The sequence below is a fragment of the Protomyctophum bolini genome (assembly GCF_963924005.1).
Source record: "Protomyctophum bolini genome assembly, chromosome: 11".
NCBI classification, from domain to species: domain Eukaryota; kingdom Metazoa; phylum Chordata; class Actinopteri; order Myctophiformes; family Myctophidae; genus Protomyctophum; species Protomyctophum bolini.
In genome coordinates, this window is record NC_137872.1 from 21,549,498 (window position 1) to 21,571,323 (window position 21,826).

The 21,826-nt window shown below is 42.2% G+C and overlaps 2 protein-coding genes across 2 annotated transcripts; both read right to left on the bottom strand.

The window, feature by feature from the left end:
• Window positions 1–2,659: 2,659 nt before the first annotated feature.
• LOC308324357 (E3 ubiquitin-protein ligase arih1-like) lies at window positions 2,660–4,285 on the bottom strand (the record flags this gene model as incomplete). The annotated part of the gene is made up of 1 exon (XM_080776399.1): window positions 2,660–4,285. One exon carries the CDS (start codon window positions 4,283–4,285, stop codon window positions 2,660–2,662), a length of 1,626 nt encoding a protein of 541 aa, XP_080632525.1.
• Window positions 4,286–7,574: 3,289 nt separating this feature from the next.
• sgf29 (SAGA complex associated factor 29) lies at window positions 7,575–21,826 on the bottom strand. Its single transcript, XM_080776855.1, has 10 exons — window positions 21,736–21,826; window positions 20,961–21,028; window positions 20,101–20,176; window positions 18,574–18,646; window positions 16,401–16,465; window positions 14,840–14,969; window positions 14,122–14,268; window positions 12,949–12,984; window positions 12,071–12,233; window positions 7,575–11,080 (listed from the first exon to the last, which is right to left on the bottom strand). The coding sequence occupies exons 2-10, from the start codon at window positions 21,024–21,026 to the stop codon at window positions 10,964–10,966; spliced, it is 873 nt and encodes a 290-aa protein (XP_080632981.1). The 5' UTR covers window positions 21,027–21,028; window positions 21,736–21,826; the 3' UTR covers window positions 7,575–10,963.

Here is a 21,826-nt window from a genome sequence, read left to right on the forward strand (position 1 = left end):
TGCTTGTGGTACTAACTGCCATGGCAAACTTTGCAAGAACAACAAGCTAAATGACAAGAGCAGTGAGGGAGATGCCAGGGAGTTGGAAGAGTACTTGTATTTATTGTTTACAAAAGCATACTTAAATTAGCACCTTAGTTTTGTGTTGATATTTTTTATATTGTAATATCATAGAGCCGTATTCTCTTTATTTATTTTTATTAATGAACTGAAATTCGGCACATTCATTTCCCCCTTATTTTACCCTTAATTATTTTTTAAGGTGTGACAATAAAGTCTTTCTGATTCTGAAAAGAATAAATCAGTTAAATCCATTATAGATTGTCTATCTAGTTTCAATTAAGATGCATTTGTGATAGATTAATAAAATGCTTTTTATATTTTAATATGTCCCCCCCACACCAACACAGACAAACAGAAAGAAAACACCTTAGACATCCATTGAGATATGCATAAAATGGATTATTAGTTATTACACTAGTATGTCTGGCACATACAAAAGCATGCATGGCCAATGTTATGGCCAGAAGTCATTTTTACTGAAAATGAATGGTTGGAACGGATTCAGCACCCCAAAAACACCTATTTACACACCTCATAAGCTCTTATTGGCCAATTTTAAAATATCCTGCTGTTAGCATAGGCCCTCCGGGTACCCCAACTTTGATTGGCTCCCACAAAGTTTCCCAAGGGAAGTTAGTTGGCTTGGAACACATTTTCTGTGATAGAAGACACCTTTATGAACACATCTGTGAAGAAAGCTAGTGGTGAGCATTTTTCCCCCAGATTTGCCACAACTTAACCTAATTTTCCCTTATTACAAACCTTTGTCCCAAATTGTCAAGAATGGCCTGTTATAGCATCACCGTGAGGCAGATTTTTGTACAACATATTTCTTTATATTAATCATGTACACATTGTATCCACCCACATTCAGAACAAATATGGGTAAATTCACCTTCCACAGCACTGCCACTCAGGTGTGGAATGCCCTGCCCACTTCCTTTCTTCGGTAGCCTCCCAGCAAGCCAAATGACGTCATGATGACGTTATGATGAAGTCCTCTGGTGACTCTGGTGACGTTCAGGACTAGGCCAGATCACAGCCCATATGGGGATGATTCCAGGACGTCTTCACCAGTTGAAGTAATATAGCTTATTCTGATCCAGATCTGACTAGTTATGATATGACTTAAGTGGATCGGGCCCCCTGTGATTCATCCAGGGACATCCGTCTTAGTGGGCAGATTGGTTGAAATCAGGTGATATTCTGGGCCAGATCTGACTAGTCTTGGTTTGACTTGATCTGGCCCAAATCAAGATGTCACTAATTGGTCCAGGTCCTGACTGTGCTTGCTGGGCTATCCGTTTGGACCAATGTGCCTGACTGTGCCCTGTACTTTTTGCATTTTCTATTGTCTAATAAAATAATCAATCAATGAATCAATCCATACATCACGCGAATTATGCATGCACATTACCACTAGGCAGAGGAAGGAATTCTTTAAACCAGCCTCATGGTGGCGCTATAACAGGCTGATTCGCAATACACAGACTGTTACTGTGGACGACACAATGATAAAGCATTACACTATAACAATAGTCCACCATTTTCAATGGTGGACTGTCCGTAGGTGCCCTTTGAGAGCGGTTTTGAAGGAGTCAAGGGATTCACATATAGTCTTAATGGCTGTGGGCGTTCCACATTTTGGTGGCATAGGAGCAAAATTAATTTAGTCCCTTGTTTGTGCCAAATCTGGGTTGCACATGGTTTGTTGAACTCCCAACTCCCTTGTTGACAGGCAATTCCAGCCTGTCAAAGTGGGCAGGGGTGAGAGGTGGGTTCGGGGAGTGAGGCCAAGTAGTAAGTAGCCTGTTTGTTTTGGGATGTCTGGAGCCTTGTTTTAAGGGCCTTTGAGGTGCTGTGGTACCAAAAGGTGCATGCATAGTCGAAGAAACCTTGTACGAGGGCTCCTGTTATAGTAATAGAGGAGGCATGTGTCAGTGGAATGGGATGTTCTGAAGCCAGATTGGAATCCGTAAAAAAAAATTGCGGCAAGATACTTTTCAACCTGTTAGACATAGACAATTTTTCGAGATGGAGCTAATAATAGAGATAGGGCGGTATTTTCCGGGGTCTAATTTGCTCTCTTTCTTGTGCAGGGTGTTACTTTGGCAAGTTTGAAATATTGGGGGACCTGTCCCTGTTTGATGCAGAGATTTATTATGTGGGTGATGATGGATTTCTCATTCCCAACCTGTATTGTCTATGTGTGTCTGGTTTTTGAGGAGCGTTAGCCCCTCCTATGTCCAGCTTTGAGGGTCTGTCTAAACACAAACATCGAAGACAAAAGTGAGGACGCAAATTGTGATTGGCCAGAATGAGATGATGTATGATAATGTATGATGATAAGAAAGCCCTTCACTTCACCAGGGTGTGATTTTTATTATCCACAACCCAAGTGGATTTGGGCTGAACCTTCCCTTAGTGGTGATGATCTGGGGGAATGGGCCATGGCCTTGGGGAATGTTTTGAAATGTGTGTTATGTGTGTTATAATACGTCAATGATGACCACTTTTTAGCACATTCTAAATTGCATTAGCTCAAACTTTTATAGAGAAACTCTAGTCTGTTTGCAAGGGGTCGGGGGACATGTACTCAGTCTACAATGTAATCCCACAGATTCTTATCATAGCCTTCGTGCACATGCTGTATCAGTGCTCTTCGTCTGCTCTCACAGTAACCGCCCTTATCTTGTACTTTCTGCCTGATGTCCTGCAGGGAATCCTCAGAGATTTTCCGCTCCAGGTAGCCAGACAGCACATCTGTGGCGTTTTCCAGATCCGCCTGGTTGTTCTCGAATATAATGGACTGGTTGTTCTTCCTGAGATAGAAGGCAAAGGCGTAGGTGTACATGAGTGTGGAGCGGCACTTTCCCAGCACGTCCACAGCCGTCTTCAGGAACCTAACGTTGATCCAGGAGGTGTTTTGCTTCATGTTTAACTCCATCTTCTGCTTGATGTCAGCATAGAGATTGTGCTCAAAGCGCAGGCCCTGCATGTGGTTCATGTAGCGGTTGAAATAGAACAGGTACCTCTTCAAGGCTACCTTGGATTGACTTACTCTGGCAGCCTTGCTGCCATCATCATCATAACGATTGCACTTATGGATACCTACTGCATTGTGTGCCATTTGACGCAGGCAGACCCAACAGAACTCAAAACTGCAGCTTTGCTTCCCACACTGTATCCAATTGCAGCCACCATTTTTTTCGAACGGCGTCTGACATTTTGGACAGTCCTTGGTATTTGCTTCAATCCAGTTTGCAGTTTCACTGTCATCGTTACACTTCTTGCTCCATTTCTTCAGCAGCTTGCAACTGATAGGATCGTGGCACTTTTCTCCACAGCTGAAGCAGAACTCATGGCCACATTTGCACTGCACAGGCCTGTCATCTGGATGTTGCACTTTGATGACATGATGGCAGCCAGGTGCAGGACACCACTTTAACAGTCGGTTACACTCTACAAAACTATTTGTGATTAAATGCTGGTACTTCAACTTCACCTTTGAATCTGTTATGAGACGCATGGCCGTGTTGTCATCGACCAATATGTCACATTTGTGAGAAGGACAAGAAATGGTCTGTCCCTTTCCTTCTTTTGTGATTTTGTCGGTCAAGTAATATCCCCAGCAATCCATACAGAAGTTGTGTCCACACTCCAGGCCTGTGAAGTAAGTGTTGGGGTAGTCCAAATAGCAGATCTGACATGGGACATCCTGTGCAGTTGATGCTGTGTTGATCGGAGGACGAGTCTGCAAGTTCTTACTGGGATTGACCACATGACACTCGGAGAACAGCTTGTCCAGGTTTCCATCAAAGTACCTTTCCATCAGCTTCTCTTTATCCCAGTTGAAGTGACTGAGAAAAATGCGCGTGATTGTCACAGGGTTCTGGATGACCTCGTTGACCTCCTGGATACACTCCACCATGTGCTGGACAAGCTGCTCAGTGGTCAACACTTCATGGTGGTAGTCCTCCTCGTGTCGCGGTCTCTGTTCACTTCCACGAGCATCGCCACTCTCGTTGTCCCATTCCCTTCCGTCCACCATGGTGCCAATGAGATCCGACTCTTCAAGTTCCGCCATGTCTTCATCATCCGACTCTTCCTGAATCAGTTGACTTGTCTCGTCCCATTTGTTCCTCATCTCACTCCTGTCTCCGCTGAGGGCTGCAATCAACCGGTAGTTTGTTGTGTTCTCTAACTCCTCCAAAGTTTCCATTGTCAGGATTGCTGTCCGTGGCTAGGGGACCCAGCTCCAAAAAATGTATTGACTCTTCTTGAGAAAGAAGATTTTATGATTAAATAAGTGCTGACACGTTTATTTATATCTGTGAACTCTCTGCAGTTGGTGCATCACAGCTACAGTACATGCTCAGTGGAGGGAGTTTTTTGATGCCATTATGATTGCCATATGGTAGCAAATGAATCAGACTACGTCACACTCATGTCACCATGACTCAGCCACAACCATTATAAGGAGTTCATAATAAAGATATAACCAAATATGTGTGAGCATGAGTGTGTTGTCTAACTAACCTGTGTGTCATCATAAAAAAAGCGACGACTGACCATGTCTCTGTCTGTCTGTCTGTCTGTGTGTGTGTGTGTGTACGGCTGTAATGCACGTAACTGGAGAACCGTTCGCCCCATCGACTTCAAATTTGACACGCAAGTGCCCGGTGTCGAGTCAGTCGGACCCACGGTTGTCCAGAACAGCCATAAAAGGCCCCTGCCCAGGGTCCATATATGGAGCTGGCCTGTTCTGACATCACAACACTCCATATTTGGGCATGCCTGACACATAACTTCATATTGGAATAAAGGGACACAGAGAGACAGATACTGAAATCTCCATATATGGGCATAAAAGGGACACAGACAGATGGTTACTCTCCAACTTCCATCGTTACTGACTCGCTACAGCCGGGCACCGCTCTAGTCTTCTATCTATATCTACAAATACGTCAAGTCTGCGTACATACATCTGTAATCCATGTAACTCGAGAACCGTTCGCCCCACTGACTTCAAATTCGACACACGCGTTCCACACCCCCATGGAGTGCAGTGCCCGGTGTTGAGTCCGTCGGACCCACGGTTGTCCAGAACCGCCAAAAGGCCTCTGTCTGGGCAGGCCCCTGCTCAGGCTCCATATGTGGAGCTGGCCTGTTCTGACATCACAAATATGTTATGACATCTGATTCTGCATAGACTCCATATTTGGGCATGCCTGACAAAGAACTCCATATATGGGCATAAAAGGGACACATACATAATATCTGGGTGGGGCATGCATTTCCAACTTGCATCGTTCCATGTAGGCCAGTGCCCAATGGGCACCACTCGAGTTATATTAAAACACAGACATTCTATGAGACACAACGGTTCGGCCATAGCTGGCCTTCATCAGGTGACAATCACTGACAATGACAACCTCCCTTATTGCCTCGCGTGACTGACACTGAGACAGGGCATGTAATTGTTACAAATAAACACCAAAAGTGAAATGATCATATAAGGAAACAACCACCACAACAAACACGTTCCAGAAAAACGTGTGTCGAATTTGGAATTGTGTCGAACTGTACGTGGATTACAAACGTACGTACAGACAGACAGAGAGACATGGGGCATTTACAGATAGATCACTTTTTTGAAATGTTGACAGTGACTTAATCCTCACAAACAAGGGACTAAATTAATTTCCCTCCTATGTGAGATTGTTTGTTAAATAAATTGTTAATAAATATGGTTTTGTTTTGTACAGTATGTTAATGTTTACAAAACTTGTTAGCCATCGTGACTCGTGAGCTTGTAGATTGGCTACAAATACTTTGAAGACCCTAACAGCAGCCCTCATACAACGTTTCTTCGACTATAGGCATGCACCTCATGGTACCACAGCACCTCAAAAGCCCTAAAAACAAGGCTCCTGACATCCCAAAACAAACTGGCCAGGCTACTACTTGACCTTACTACCAGAATCCACCTCACCCCTGCTCATTTTGATAGGTTGCAATGGCTTAGGGTTGACAACAGTGTACAGCAACTTGCAATGGTCTACAAGATAACTACACCACAAAGATACCCTGTCAAAGAAGTCCACGGTCACAACACAGCCGACCCAGATTCGGCTCAAAAAAGGGGATAAATTAATTTAGTTCCTATGCCACTAAAATGTGGAATGAATGCCCTACCAACAGCCTTCAAAACCACTCTCAAAAAGCACTTACGGGTGGCTGAAATTCTAAACTGGCCCCTGTAAAAAAAGTAAAAGTGCCCCTTTTTTTCTAACTGTGTATTTGATGATTTTATTTTGTTTGTTTTGCATAGATGTGTGTATTTGTATTCTCTCGAGACAGAAAAGAGGGCGCTGTCCAAAGCCAGCTCATCCTGTGGAAGACTGACAGAGTCAAAAAACCATTGAGTGCCCGACTACGGCTGCCAAACCTGGACAACCTACTCTCGTCACATCCAGCAGCCGGAACGATTTCACCAAAGGTGCCTCCGCTCAGTATGCAACATCAAGTGGCAGGACAAGGTGTCAAATCTTGCGGTCTTGCAAAAGTGTGGTCTACCCAGCGTTGAAAGCCTGATCATCAATGCCCAGCTCTGAATGCCTGAAAGCCACATACCAAAGATGCTGCTCTACGGTCATCTGATGGAGGGACAGTGTGGCCTGGGATGACCCCTTCTCACCCCTTCCCTTCTATCTTCAGACACACTGAAGCCAAACCTCAGAAGCTGCAACATTGATGCCGCAACCTGGGAGGATACAGCTGCCAACAGGGAAAGGTGTAGGCACCAGGTTACCCAAGGCATCGAGACCTTCGAACAAGACAAGAGCGGAATCCAGCCCAGGCGGTGGCGTAACCGTCTGGGCACCCGACTGGTAATCCAGTCGCAGTGTGCCGCGGGTTCGACTCCCGAGCCCGACACGGCCTTTACTGCATGTCTTCCCCCATCTCTCTCCCGTTTCCTGTCAGCCTACTGTCTGTCCCTTCAAAAAACCAATAAAAGAAAATATCTTAAAAAAGAAAGAAAAAAGAGCGGAATCCATCCAAGACAAGAGAGACCCGAGTCCCAGGGATAGGGTAGGTGCTACACTCCCACATGAGACATACTAAAAGGAAATAACTGTCTACTCACCCGTCGGATCGACGCCAGTCTCTCTCGAAAAGAGGGTGCTGTTTTTCCTTTGTTTTGCCAATGGGTTCCCAGATTGTTTGTCTTTAAATGTTTGGATGAATTGAAAATGGAGGACCCTGATGTAAACAAGTCTTAAAACCTCTTAAACCCCAGAGGGGTCCAGGAGCTGAGAGCTGTTCATGAGGTGGACAGCCGCCGGCGGGGGATTGGGGCTTAAGAGGTTCTAATGCTTTTTCTGGTTTGATCCTCTTAGCAGATTTTGTATTGACCTTGGACTGTGCCCATTCTGTTACAGTGAAGAAATTTATTATAAATGTATTAAGAAAAAGCTCAACTCATGAAAAACAAACTGTAAAACTCATTACAAAGTAAGTTTTGGTTTATTATTTTCGCTATGTTAAAAAGACATGATTTGGCTCATTACATGCAATACTCATCAACCGCAGTAAAAAATAAATAAAGAGAGAAAAACAAAAACAAAAGAACCAAAGAACATGAGCGGGTACAATGCACAGCTGTACTACTGTCTAACTTGAGATATCGTCAATGATAGGTGCAAACCTTCTATGTCCAAAACTGTTACTTTTCAGGAAATTGGCATTCCAATGTAGTTATTATTATTATTATTATATTTAGTCACAAGCTGTTGTTGACACTTTTCATTGGTTCAATTTTTTTTTAAAGACATACGTAACCACTTCAAAAATAGCAGATCTACAAGCTCACAACACGTCGCATTGTGGCTACTTTTGCTACTTGTGTGTGACACTACTTAATTAGTATGACGATGAAATGAGGTATTACAGGAAAAAAAGAAAAACAATCACACCCGTGTCGGGCCGTGTGAACTGAGTGGTGCAACTCCCCTCTCCCCCTGCCCCTTTCTCTCTCTCATTAGCAGGCAACAGTGCAGCACTATCTCTCTTTCTGTGTTTCTGGCACAACAGCGCCACTTTTGCCATACTGGTACTCTAAACATAGTAACATAGTCACGAACATTGCTGTTCCTTGGAGTGGTTGCACCACTCAAAAAAAAAAGAATAGTTGAAATATGGAGGGGTTAGAGCAAAGACTAGAGCAGTGGTTCTCAAAGTGGGGTCCTGGCATCCCCAGGGCCCGGAGACAAACCACTTTAGCCATTTTTTTTTTCACAGAGTGCATTCTCTCTTCTGGGGGTCCCTGGCACAAAACATTTTCAAATATGAGCTCACGGGCTAATATGTATCAATTTGGGGGTCCTTGACATGAAAAAGTTTGAGAACCATTGGAATAGATAGTTCGATTATGTATCCGATGTATAACCTTTCAACCTGGCGTCTCCATTTTGGACGTATGTGAAAATATACAAAACTAATTTTCTAAAATAGAAGATCTACAGGCTCACAAATCACAATGCATTAGTTTTCTTTTTTAAACAGGGGGTAAGTGGCTAACTGAAATAACGATGTTTATTTATTTGTTGGGCAAATAAGTTAAAAGTTCTCATATAGAAGGATTTCATATTGAATAGAAAACGTAGCATGTTTTTACATAAAACATTGGCAATTGGTGGTCCAGGACAGTGGTTCTCAAAGTGGGGCTTGGGGCCCCCCCAGGGGTCCTTGAGGGGGTTACAGGGGTCCCCAGACAAATGTCTTAATAATGTCGCAGAAATGTATTTTTAGAAACATTTTAACAACACAAATCTTGTATGGGGCTCCCTGCAGAACATATTTTCAGATTGAGGATCCACAGCCATTTGGGTTCCAGGTGGTCCCCAGCTAAATGATGGACAGTTGGTAACCAAATGGACCCAAATAGATCTTTAACTCTTGAGCGTGTGAAATAAACTAAATGGACCGTTATAGATCTTTAACAATTGAGAGCGTAAAATGAAACTAATTAACCATATTCTAAGTCTTGGATCTGAGAGGCTAAATCTCATCAAATGGTGGTCTGTGGCTCAAATGCGGAATATGGACGGGTTGAAAACCTCTGGTCTAGGAGTCTGATGGTCACAGAATAACTCCAGAACGGATAAATTACCTGGCCAATGCGTCTACATCTGAATAAGCATTGACTGTTAGGCTTAACCCATAAGAACGAGGCAGAATCTACAAATGCCTTCTGAATCAGTAGTTCTCACACTTCTGTGTAAAGAATGTTCAAAAATAGCAGATCTACAAACTCACAGCACGGCACAAAGTAGATCTGCTATTTTTGAATAGCCAGTGCCGAAATCTAAAACGATGCTTTCCCGGTTTTGATGGGTTAATGGGCGTGAGTGATAATTTCTGTTAAAAGTCATTGTTATAGCTCTATATTGTTGAAATAATCATTGCTATGCAGTGTTTTTTAGTAATGGGGGTCTCCCTGTCTCTCCAGATATTCAGTAAACTTTAATCTAACCAGGAGAAAGAACTCATACAGGATAAAGAATAGACAAGTGACATTGAATTGGATGAAACAAACCAAACCAAACAAATAGAATCAGCAGACACAAGTGGAACTGGAACACAAGCTTAGCTGATCAATGAGCTTTGTGGTGTTCTTTCTCCTGATTGGATATCCTATGTTTTTGTTCAGAGCTGGAAAGACAGGGAGACCCCGTTCCTGTGAGCCCCCAAATCATTGTCCAAAAGATTGTAATGATAATATATCTTTGCTGTCAGGCAGAAACCTCTTATCTCGATTTTCAAACTTTTTGTTTTCCCTAAATTAACGTCCAAAGTGATCACACTACAGCATCACACAAAATGATCTAGGTAGCAGTTCTGCAAGCTCTGCTACTTTTGCTACTTTCAAAATTTGAATGGTGAAAAGTAACAGTTTTGGACATACTGTACGAGTTTCCACAATATGATATGAAAAAGTAATGTAAAAACAATGCCATGGTTTTTATCATTGCGATACCGATAAATATGAACATAAAAGTATAATACTGGTTCTGTTGATACAAGCCGGAACTTGTGTGTCTATCAAAAGCTAATTAGATTTGAGAACGCACTGATTGGCTGCTATGTTGAGCGGTCAGATGGGTGGGCCACAAAGCAGAAACGGTTGACAACCACTGTTCTTTAGCAATTAGAATATTAGAGCTCTGGGCTTTTTAACAAATAACATTATTCAATCAAAATAGATTACACACACCCCTTTAATTTATACCCTGGTATTGTGTGCCGAAAATAGCCACGTTGTGTGAGCTTATAGATCAGCTATGTTCGGCAAGCGACGCTACCAGATTATGTACATATAAATACAAGCTCAGCGAACCTCTTGCGATAGGCACTATGCACAGCAGCCATGTTGGAAAGAAATTGGGCCTCTTCCTTACTTCCTCCCTAGGTGTTACCAATTATACACTAATGAAGGCTCTGTTCCATTAGTGGTTCTCGAACGTTTCAATTTCAAGGACCCCCATTCTCTGTTTGACCACGAATGGAACACCTGTGAAGGAAGTAGGGATGCACCGATGTATCGGCCACATATTGGTATTGGCCGATATTTGCCATTATCGGTCAATATCGCTATCGATACTGATGGCAGTAGCTGAAATGTATCTGATATGTATCATATCGGAGCATCCCTAGAAGGAACAAGTATACGGTAGAGGCCCAATTCAATGGCTGCTGTGCATACCAGGCCAGCCTATTCCCAACAACTTTGTTCACACGTAAATGCAGGTTAGTGTTATTCTGTGCAGTCTCGCCACTGCCCTACGGGTCTCGTCCAGGTCTTCAACATGGTCTTCTCCTCCTCTTCCGCCTCGCTTCATTTCTTCTTGTTCTCCTTGCAGGCCACCACATAGCGCTGGGCCACGTTGAGCGGAGGCGAGTAGCCGTCGGCGTACGACGTGTCTTCAAACAGCACTGAGTAGTCGTCCTGGGGCTGCAAAGCACAACACACTGCTCAGATGTGTAGTGCCTACAGCACTGCTTACCAAACAGTGGGTCTTGGAAGCGGTCTTGTTCTCCAAAACGAAATAGAACGAGAGTCTATGGTGGCAATAGCCAACAGCACCCGGGGGTTTTAGTGGCACGTTATGAGTGAATCAAATCACTCAAGTGAGCCAGTAGGATACTACAGCAGTGACTGACAACAACACACAAATGTGTGTGGGGAGGAATCAACGGAATCATAACTACTACTAACTAAATATTTTGAGATGGGGGGGTGGCCAAATACATATAATTTTGGGGGTCGTGTGTGTGTGTGTGTGTGTGTGTGTGTGTGTGTTTGTGTGCGTGTTACCAGATTACGGTTTTGTTATGCTTGTGATGTCTTTGCTAACATCCCAATGTTGTTTCACAAGCCACAAAGAGGTCTAGATTAAGCCAAACAACATGCAAAATATTGCTCTGTTTCAGCTGTTATAAGCAGTTTGTGTGGAGGAGAAGGTGCTATATGTACCCTTAGCTGCCCATGAGCTGTTTAACACTGTTACCTTTGATTCCCTGTCCTTATTTGAGATACTCACAATTATTTTTGCATAATCTTCAATCGTTTCCATGTTGAAAAATGTTCATATATTTTCAAACAACAAGTCACTTTGTGATGTGTTCTAAGCCTGTAGATCAACTATTTCTGCTATTTTGGAATGTTTTAGGAAATAATCATTATTATTAAATTATTAAAAATATATATTAAATGTGTCAGTGATTTATTTGTATATTCAAGTTATTTGTCATATCTGCCCTAATTTGTGATTATGAAGCCTAAAAGGCAAACACAAATACAAATTGTAACGTTCCAATGTTCAATGCAAAAAAACCCCACACAATAAAATGAATTACAATTATTTGTGTGACAATTAATCTTCGACATAAATGTGTAATGGTGACAGCCCTAGAATCAAATAAAGAATGAAAGTTCACCCACCCTGTGTGGAGGGGTGTGTATGAGGGCCCGGTAGAAGCAGGTGGTCTGCGGGTAGAGGGCCAGCACCAGCTGGTCTTTACTGAACAGAGCCTCGGGGTCCGTCTCCGGGTTGGCTTTCCACTGGGGCAGCGGGATGATGCGCCGCCGACTCAGCATGTGCCTCCTGCTCAGAACACCATGCACACAGACAGATACGGGTCCAATTGGTTTCTATTCGTACTAGTACACTCACTTCTCAAGCTTTTACATTTCAAGGACCCCCATTTTGATATGCATGAGACCAAGGAGTCAAGGACACCCTGTGTAATACCATTTTCTATCTCTGGGATCTTAATAATCTACACTACTGTTTCCCACACAGTGGGTCTGGACACAATTGTGTGTCGCGGACCCATTGTTATGGGTCGCGATTATTTCCTACATAAGAATTATAATCAAAAGATTGTCAAAAAAGTCAACAAAAAACGTTTTGATGAGAACATTCAAATAGAAATAAATAAATAAATAATAATAATAATAAGCAATAATAATAATCTACACATCGCATCACTGCGTGTAAATCTAATATTTTCACTTGAGTCCCGGGGAGATCAAATTACTAATTTTCTCCATTGGGAACCATTGATCTACATAAATCCTAACTGAGAGTTTGTAGAACCACCGAATGAATGTGTGAAGTGAGCGGCGCTCTCATCATCATACATCACATTCTGTGATCAGCCAATCAGCTGAGCACAGTCCCTGCTCATACAGACACACAAAGCTGTGCATAGGAGAATAGGAGCGCACAACACAACGAAAGACATAGATGACAAAAGAGAACAAAAGAAAATGGTTAGAGATAGATAGATTAGAGACAGCATAAGGAGGTAACTCACTCTTTGCCCTCTTCATCAATATCATCCACTTCATACCTGGGGGAAAGAGAAGAGGGTCATTAGGGTTTGTACTCAAATGTGGTCTCCTGAACGGGAGGCCACATTTATACCGCTAATCCAAGAGGCAATCCCTGTTTAACCTATTTACAACTGAGACCAGATTCTACAAATGTCTTCTAAATCATGAGTTTTCTAAACGGTCAGTGGTTCTCAAACTATTTAATTTCAAGGACCCCCAGAATTATATGTATTTGGCCGCCAACCCCCATCTGAAAATATGTTGTTTCCAGGAACCCCCCGGAAGTGAAGATTTGATTTAAAAATGTTCGCTCTGAAAGTAGCAGATCTACAAGCTTGTAGCGCGGCACTCTGTAAAATGTCATCATTAATGGTGACAGCCCTAGATATTAGACTCATAAGGTCTACATTTATTAACTAGAAAGGTCTCCACCAGGGCAGGTCATGTTGTGGCCTCCTGGTGGCGCTATAATAGGCCAATGTGAAAAGGGTGACATTTCTTCTTACGCCTTGGATAGCAATTGGATTATTTGAGGCATTGTCTTCCAAAAATGTGTTTTGCAAAAATACTCCTGTTGGTGGCACTATAACAGGCCAATGTGAAAAGGGTGGGATATATTCCTCAGTCTAGTGGGAAAGTCTGTGAAAGATTTCACGTAAATTGCACGCTGAGTTCATGATTTGAGGCTTTTTGTTCAAAACGGGCCAATCCTGCAAATTTTGAAAAAAATCTGAAATATCGGACAGATCCGTCTTGAACACGTGTCTATAGAGATAGTGTGTAACGATTTGTTTTTCAAAAGTCGGTCTCCTAGTGGCGTTATAACAGGCCGCTCTGGACAATTTGGGGCAGAGGTTCATCGTTGGCATCCAGGGAGTGTGTGTGCAATATTTGGCATCGACCAGGTTAACGGTGACGGAGATTAGCTGGTAACAGACAGACGGAGACAGACGGGGAAACACACACACACACACACACACACACACGGCCGCAGTGCAAAATATACTCTCTCCCCATGCCTTCGGCCTGGTGGAGACAACAATCATATTATGGGGACCTTCCTGTGTCTTGGGACCTCATTTAACTCTAACAAGTATTGATAAGATTCAACTATGCAATAGTTGTGCAACACATTGTTAATTTAATGTTCATACTTGTTGGTGGAGTGACTGTAGCTGACCACCTCGGCCAGAATCCACTGCTCGTCTCCGTCCACACCCTTCACCCTGGCTGCCACCTTGTCCCCCTGTTTGGCCACATAGTCACTGCTGGCTGGGGTGGCTCCGCACAGTGGGGGAGGACTGCAGGGGCACAGAGACAAGACATGTTCACAGTTGGAGAGTCGACATTTCAAACTCTTGTGTTATCTATTAAACCAGTGGTTGTCAACCTTCAACTTCAAAGTACTTTATTTTCCTTTCGGGACTTCGTTTGACTCGGTTCTACAGATAAACATTTTAAAAATATCAGTAAAGGTATGGTATTTTGTCTTTTCCTAGGGTGCCTTGCCGCAAGTCCAGGGGTGTCTCAGAATACATTGAATGGAATTGGAATTGGAATGTATTAATTATATCACTTCACTTCAGTTTATTATTATTATTATTAGCTGCACAAACTTTCTTGATATAAAGTAGCTCGTAATATGTCTATGGCTGATTTTTATGAAACAAAAACAGAGAATACTTCAAGCTTTCCGTACAGCTGCAATGTTGAGGAGTTTAACGTTGTTTAATACAATCAGATAGGACTTTTCTGTTTGGATGTATGGGATGTCGAAGCCAGAATGTATTTTTCTTTTTTTGCCAATCAGTTTTCACAAGAAAACACGCGCCACCGTCGTGTGATGCTGTTTAAATGAGGTTTGACCGCTACCTGTCCCCTGGCTTGCCGATCCACAGAGGCAGCGTCATGGCCGATTGCTGGAGCAGAGTCATCAACACGCCTCGCCTCATGGTCTTCCTAGGCGGGTCGCTGTCACTGTACACGCCTGCTATCTTGGCAGCTGGGGGCAGAAAACAATAACGAGACATCCTTCATAACAGAGCCGAGGTAAGTCACTGCACGAGGTCATCGCAACATGTCATCACAAATCCCAAACAGTGGGTCGGGACCCATTTGTGGGTCGCGGACCCATTTTTATGAGTCCCCTTTATTTTTTTGTTTCATGCATTTTGTTTTTAATTATTATTACTTCAAAACATTTTAAAAAGAAGTAAGAAAAAAAAGAAGAAATCAAAGAAAAATCTAATAAATTCCATAAATTAGAAAACAAATGTTTGCGACACATTGTTGCACTTACCCCGGTCAACTAAGAATATAGGGTTTTTAAGGACCAAAATGTGGACATGCAACAATATTGATATTGTCATGTTACACAATTCAAACAGTGTGTTTTGACTTTACTACTGAAATCAAGACATCCGAATAACAAAGGGAGGAAGCAACCGACAGAGTGTCAGAGAGAGATTACAGAATGTTTTCGATATCTTCATAAGGGGATGTGTGTCTACAGAAAACATGTGCGGTGCAGTGATCCACGATTCTTGCTCAAATGTGAATCTCGATTTTCACAATTCTCATTTTTTCCATGAAAATATTTATTGTCCTTAGTCTGCAGTTGCTGGAGGTGCTGGCATCTTTAAATACTTTGTTAATATGTTGAGATGGCCCCTTACAATATTGATTGAAACCTTAATTTATTCTCGAAAAGAGCATTGAGGTTCACCCTCACACTCAATGCTGCAGAGATCACTTACACAAAATCAATAATTAAGACATACCATATATCTTATGTTAGATAATTTGACATATTGCCCAGTACTGTACATAATTCTTTGTTTTTATTTTTATCCCACGATTTTGTAACCCATTTTCTCACCCCTGTGTCAATTATCTAATGTGATCCTGGGCTCTACACACCCTCCACCAACCTGGGGAGAGCAACGGACTTGAACTCGTGCTTCCTTCATGCATGAGTGTCCAAGTTGCTCCTTTACACCTGACAGGGGGGAGTTTCCCTGGTTGGACGTAGCGCGAGGAAGGAACACGTTATTCCAACCAGTTCCTTTCCCCTCCATCAGGCTGGCCATTCAAAACAAATTGCAGAAATAGCCAATCTACAAGCTCACAAGCGAGCGTGTACTGTAGGTTGGCTATTTTCTCTATTCTCTAAAGTATATACAGTAGAGCTTAAGTGGTTAAACAAAAAAAACACACAAAAAAGGAGAATTGCTATTTTCAGCGAAAGCTTTCCCCATAACAGAAAACAGAAAGACTAGTATAGAGCTCTGAGGGACTCCGCTCAACCATATGGGTTTTTTAAGTAAAGAAGTATGATGTATCATCACTCACACACACACACACACACACACACACACACACACACACACACACACACACACACACACACACACACACACCATACAATGCCTACCTATTCTCCTCTCCTCCAGTAAAGATTTGATCTCTGCAATTTTGTCCAGAGCTCGGCGAAGAATGCTGTGGAACATGTAAACAAGAACAAATAAACAACCAGAGAGAAGGAAACAGTAGGCTGTAAAAAAGCAGCAACAGCGCCGGACCTCTGGATCTCCCACAGCGCGGGTGGTGGTTGTGGTGAGTGGGGCTGCTGTGATTGTATGAAAATATGTTTGCCCTGGACGTTTTTTCTTTCTCCGGTGGTAGCCTGTGTCTCTGCTTTCTCAAGAATGAGTGTGAAAAGACTAAACACCCTCCACTACAGACACACAGGACACAGATAGAATAGATGTGTATTTTTCTGTCTAATACACTGTCTGTCAACCTTGAGTAGCATAGGCTAGGCGGTGGATAACCGGTTGTCGAAGGGGAGGCACAAACCAAGTAAGTGCCTTACTTTGCCTACAGTAAATCCGCCCCTGGTATGATGATTTTTAACTTCCATGTTATCTGTGTGTTGGTGGCTCTGCAACTTGACACAGCATGCCACAAGGTGGCAGCAGTGAACATGTTTTATATTCATCATCATCATCATCATCATCATCAGCAGAGTGTTTGCTCGGTAACAGCTTGGGGTCTCCCTATCTCTCCAGCTCTTTCATAAACAGAAAATACATGTTCTGATGTGTTGCCAATTTTAGCCAATGAGGAGTAATTTATCAGCCTCAATTATATAGCATACTGATACAGTTCCAATTTTGTCAGCTCGTTTCTTTGTGTCATCACTTCCAATTGCACTTGTTTTGTTCTATATTCTGTAGGAGTCATTTCTCTTGATTGAATAACATTGGTATCCCAACCTGAAAATGCATTTCTATTTACTAAAGAGCCAGAGAGGCAGGGAGACCCTTGTTACTGAACAAACAATCAAACAAAGCAATGAGTACTATCAGAATTTAGAGCTACACGTATTTAACACTTATTTTAACAAATGAAAATCCCTTACTGCACCTTTAATCATTATGGTTCCTCTCTGGAACAATGTGCAATGTAGGCATTTAGCAGGTGCTCCTATTCAGAGTGACTTACAAAGTGCAAAACTTGTGTTCATTTATGAGCTAAAAGAGTGACTTCGAGACCTGTTTCACTGCGGAATGTATATGACTATGAGGAGAATCTTTTGGTATATCAATTTCAAATTAATGGAGCAACTATTGAAGATATCTCACCACCAATACCATTTGGAGTTACATTGCGGCAAGGTAATTACACAACCCAGTCCACTACTGAAGCGCTTTAAGTGGAACTTATGTTACGCTTTGTTTCCATGTCTGCCTGTTTTTTTGTGGGGACTGCTGATGTAAATTAGCATCTTTGCTAAATCCGGTGTATTTACATTGCATTGTTATGTGGTGTCCCGTCTAAATAAACAAATAAAGTCAAGTTACCGATAGGTGGAAAACATCGAGATTTGGTCTGGTATTGCAGATTTGGTTACGGCCATGATTTAGGCATTATTATTGTTATTATTATTATCATTATTCATTTATTTTTTGTTCCCATTGCACAGTAGTAAGAGTACTGACATTTTGTGGCATCTTTGGTCTCGGGGGGAGGGGTGAGTGGGATTGTTTGTTTTTGTGTTTCTTGCTTTTGCTGTTGTGTTGTTTATATATGTGTTTTGTTTTCTTTAGTCATTTATGATAACGTGTCTTATTGTGATTTTATTGTCTTAATAAAAAAACATTTGATAACAAAAAAAAAGTTACCGATAGGTTTAATGTGATTATACTGCCTTGATGTTTCTACAGTGATCCAACACAGTGGTTCTCAACCTTTTCTGGATCAAGGCCCACTTGCAAATCTTGAAGCCACATGCTTTTCAGAGCATGTTTATTGCCTCTTTTTTTACATTAATTATTTTTCAAATATTGAAAAATTAAGCCTTGTGTGGCCATAGGTCAGGAGCCTACACCCCCTGGACGCTAGTATGTCGCAGGGACTTACCCCCAATCCAACTCTTAATGCCAAGCAGGGTCCCATTTTCATACTCTTTGGTATACTATGACCCAATCTCAGGGCAGACACGCTGCACACTATTATAGCTTGTGTGCTTATAAATCTAAATGTTGTATATGGCCCACAGGTTGAGAATGGCTGATCTAATGGTAAAGGTGACATTGACTCACCCGCATTCCGCCTCAGCGTCTGCTTTGGCCGTCGTATACAACCCTCTCAGCTTGGTCCTGTAGTACGGAGACGCTGGAACAGACAAGAGAACACAACTATACAGCAACGTCTTTATGAGTGGGTGAGGAGGGTTTTGTGTCTATGATGATGAATGATGCACTATTCTGTGACACGTCATGTGTTTGTAAATCAGCTATTGTTGTCAACTAACTATGGTAGTGTTCAGGTAATGTCATTACCAGCTGGAGCGATCCTTTGATATCTGCTATTGAATCTAGAACCATCCAAGCATCTCAACCAGTGACATTTTAGTTACTGGTGGCTTTGAGTGAAGTACAGTTGAAGTGAAGTGTTTTACCCCTAGTAAAACTAGGGGCAAAACAGCAAAGGAGCAGTGGTTGTCAAACCATTTCATGTCAAGGACCCTCAAACTAATACTGTAAAAATTAATTAAAAAAAAAGGATAACAGGGACTCCCATAAGAGAAGATGTTTGTAGTTAGTTTAGATTTAAAACAGCATTCAACTGGATAGTACTGCAGGTGTTGAAAGTGCAACCTATGACCAGAACCTGAATATGAATACATGCTCTCACTGGGATAATAACTTCTAGCTGGTGATAATAATTATATTAATAATATAATCAAGAAGTCATCACACCTCAAATGTTGAATTTTAGGCCGTCTCGATTAGTGCTGTAACAACTGTGTTTTTAAAAATCCATTACATCGAAGGCCACGTTTACACGGCAACAGACTCTAGAGAAAACGGCCAAATAAAATGTCAGATGTGCCTTCCGTTAAGACGGCAACGGTGTTATCGGGAGTTGAACATGTAACAAAGTGAAAACGCTGCGCCTGGCGTCTCCATGTAAACAGGCAAAACAGTGAATCCACCAAACGTGACATCATGGCTCTTGGCTCACGTCTCATATGTTTATTACATTGCTGCAGAGCCGTAGGCGATATTTGAGTTCGTAGGATGAGCAAGCGCTCCTTCGTCCTGCTCATCCTACGAATACACATTTAGCGAGCCGTAGAACCATGCTGCATTGATGAATGTAAACATACAGATGAATTCTGATTAATTGAAAATGGTGGACCCTGTTGTAAACAAGTGTAATGCTTTATCATGGTGTCGTCCACAGTAACAGTTTTTTGTATTGAGTTGTACTTTCGTTTGAAATGTACCTATACCTATTCTGCATACTGTTAATCAATCAATCAATCAAACAACCATGTGATTGATAGGAAGTAGACCAGAATTGGTTTGACACATGCATGCTTGGTCTATTTGGCAGTGCGTCACCGCAACCTAGCCACCTGGCATGTACACTACAGCGTTTTGAATCCGTTTAAAACGCAGAATAAGTTGAGAACTTTGCCGTTTTCTCTACAGACCATTGTCGTCTAAACGTGGCCTAAATGTTAAGGGTGTGAGTGTGTGGAAGAGAGAGAAACAGACAGACAGACAAAAATAAGTCAAACATGTCTTTCTCCATCACATAACGGAGGGAGGACTACGTACTTTTGTTCTCTGTTTGCATTCTTTCGTGCGTTTTCTGGATGTTGAGCAGGTTGTGTTCGCTGCGCGAGCGCTCCTCCTGAAACAGAGACATAATCTGGCTTTAATACAACTGTAAACTCAATACTGCAGCATCTGAGCATAAATCATGGCTCCAAACAAGCAAACAAATATATTTTCAAACTGTGTCACAGTGCGACACGTTGTGAGCTTATGCTATTTTCAGAGAGAAACACCTGAGCGTAACCAAACATAAAAGGACTTGTCTTTCAGTTCTACTGGATCACTTCTCCACTAGTCCCCACTAATGTTTTAGTCTAGTTTGGTAAATGGTGCATTTATTTTATATAGCACCTTTATCCAAGGCAAGGCGCTTTACATTCACACACACATTCATACACCAATGGCTGATGAAACCATGCAAGGCACCAACCAACACATCAGGAGCAATTAGGGGTTCAGTGTCTTGCTCAAGGACACTTCGACACTAGCCCGGGATCGAACTGGCAACCTTGCGGTTACCATCCGACCACTCTAGCCCTGAGCCACTGCCGCTCAGTTATATTGCCTAGTTTGTATTTGTTGACGAAATTGTCAATATATTTAGTCTTAGTCATCACAGCTTAGTTTTTATTAGTAGTCGACATACATTTTTTTGTGATAGTTTTAGTCAATGAAATCAACACTGATGTGATGTGTAGTGGGCTGTGGGGGTACCTGCTTCGTCTCTCTCTCAGCTAAGAGGGTCCTTGGCCTGAGAAACCGTTGAAGACCCCCCTGGTCTAGCCCTTATCCAGTCCTTCTGTTATAGGTATAATAATACTTCCACCACACAGTGTGGAGCCCACCATGCCGACACCCACCTGGGTCTGTTTGATGAGCTGATGCAGTTCTGTCAGAAGCTCTGCGATCTTCGTATCGGCCGACATGTCTGCACCGCAGTGTGGAGAGATGCAAATTAACCCCAGTCAGAATGTTTGTAAACAAATGGGTAGGATGGAATTTCCAGAATTCCAGGTGAAGTGTCTGTGGTTATCTATTCTATACTGTACAATATTACATACACTGTAATCACACTATCACACTATTTTGTCAAGCTGTGGAACAATATAAAATAACACTTGTTTTTTGTTTTGTTTTCTCATATATATATATATATATATATATATATATATATATATAAAATAGGCTTCAGGCTGGTTTACATTCCTTTTGTGGCCAGTGCCAGCCGGTCTAAAGCCCGCCTACTCATAAACCCTATCCGGTCATTTCCCACGCACACAAAAATGCATGAGAAAGTTCCGTTTCCGTATCCGCTCTAGAACCGGATAATGAAGACTGCCCGACCAAGTGATTCCAGTCTCGTATAACGCCGAGATTTATGCCCCGTCGTACGCGGGTATCACGCGCTGAAAACAGCCGAGCTACAAGCCCACAGCGGGTTGCGACTGCAATACGACGTGGGCTTTTAGATCGGCTATTTTCGGTGCGACGAAGTAAGCTTAAGCTAGGTAGCTAAGCTAAGTGGACCAGTCATATGGTATGTCTTATAAATAAACATGCACTGTTGTATTAAATGTATATGTATATGACTGTTATTGCCATTAGAGACGTAAGTGTGCGTTTAATAATGCTTACCTGTTTTTTAAATGTGAGTAATTGTACGAAATGCGCTAGCTTAGCTTAGCTTCTGCACGGAAGAAATGTAAACACAGTGCTGGCTGCAAAA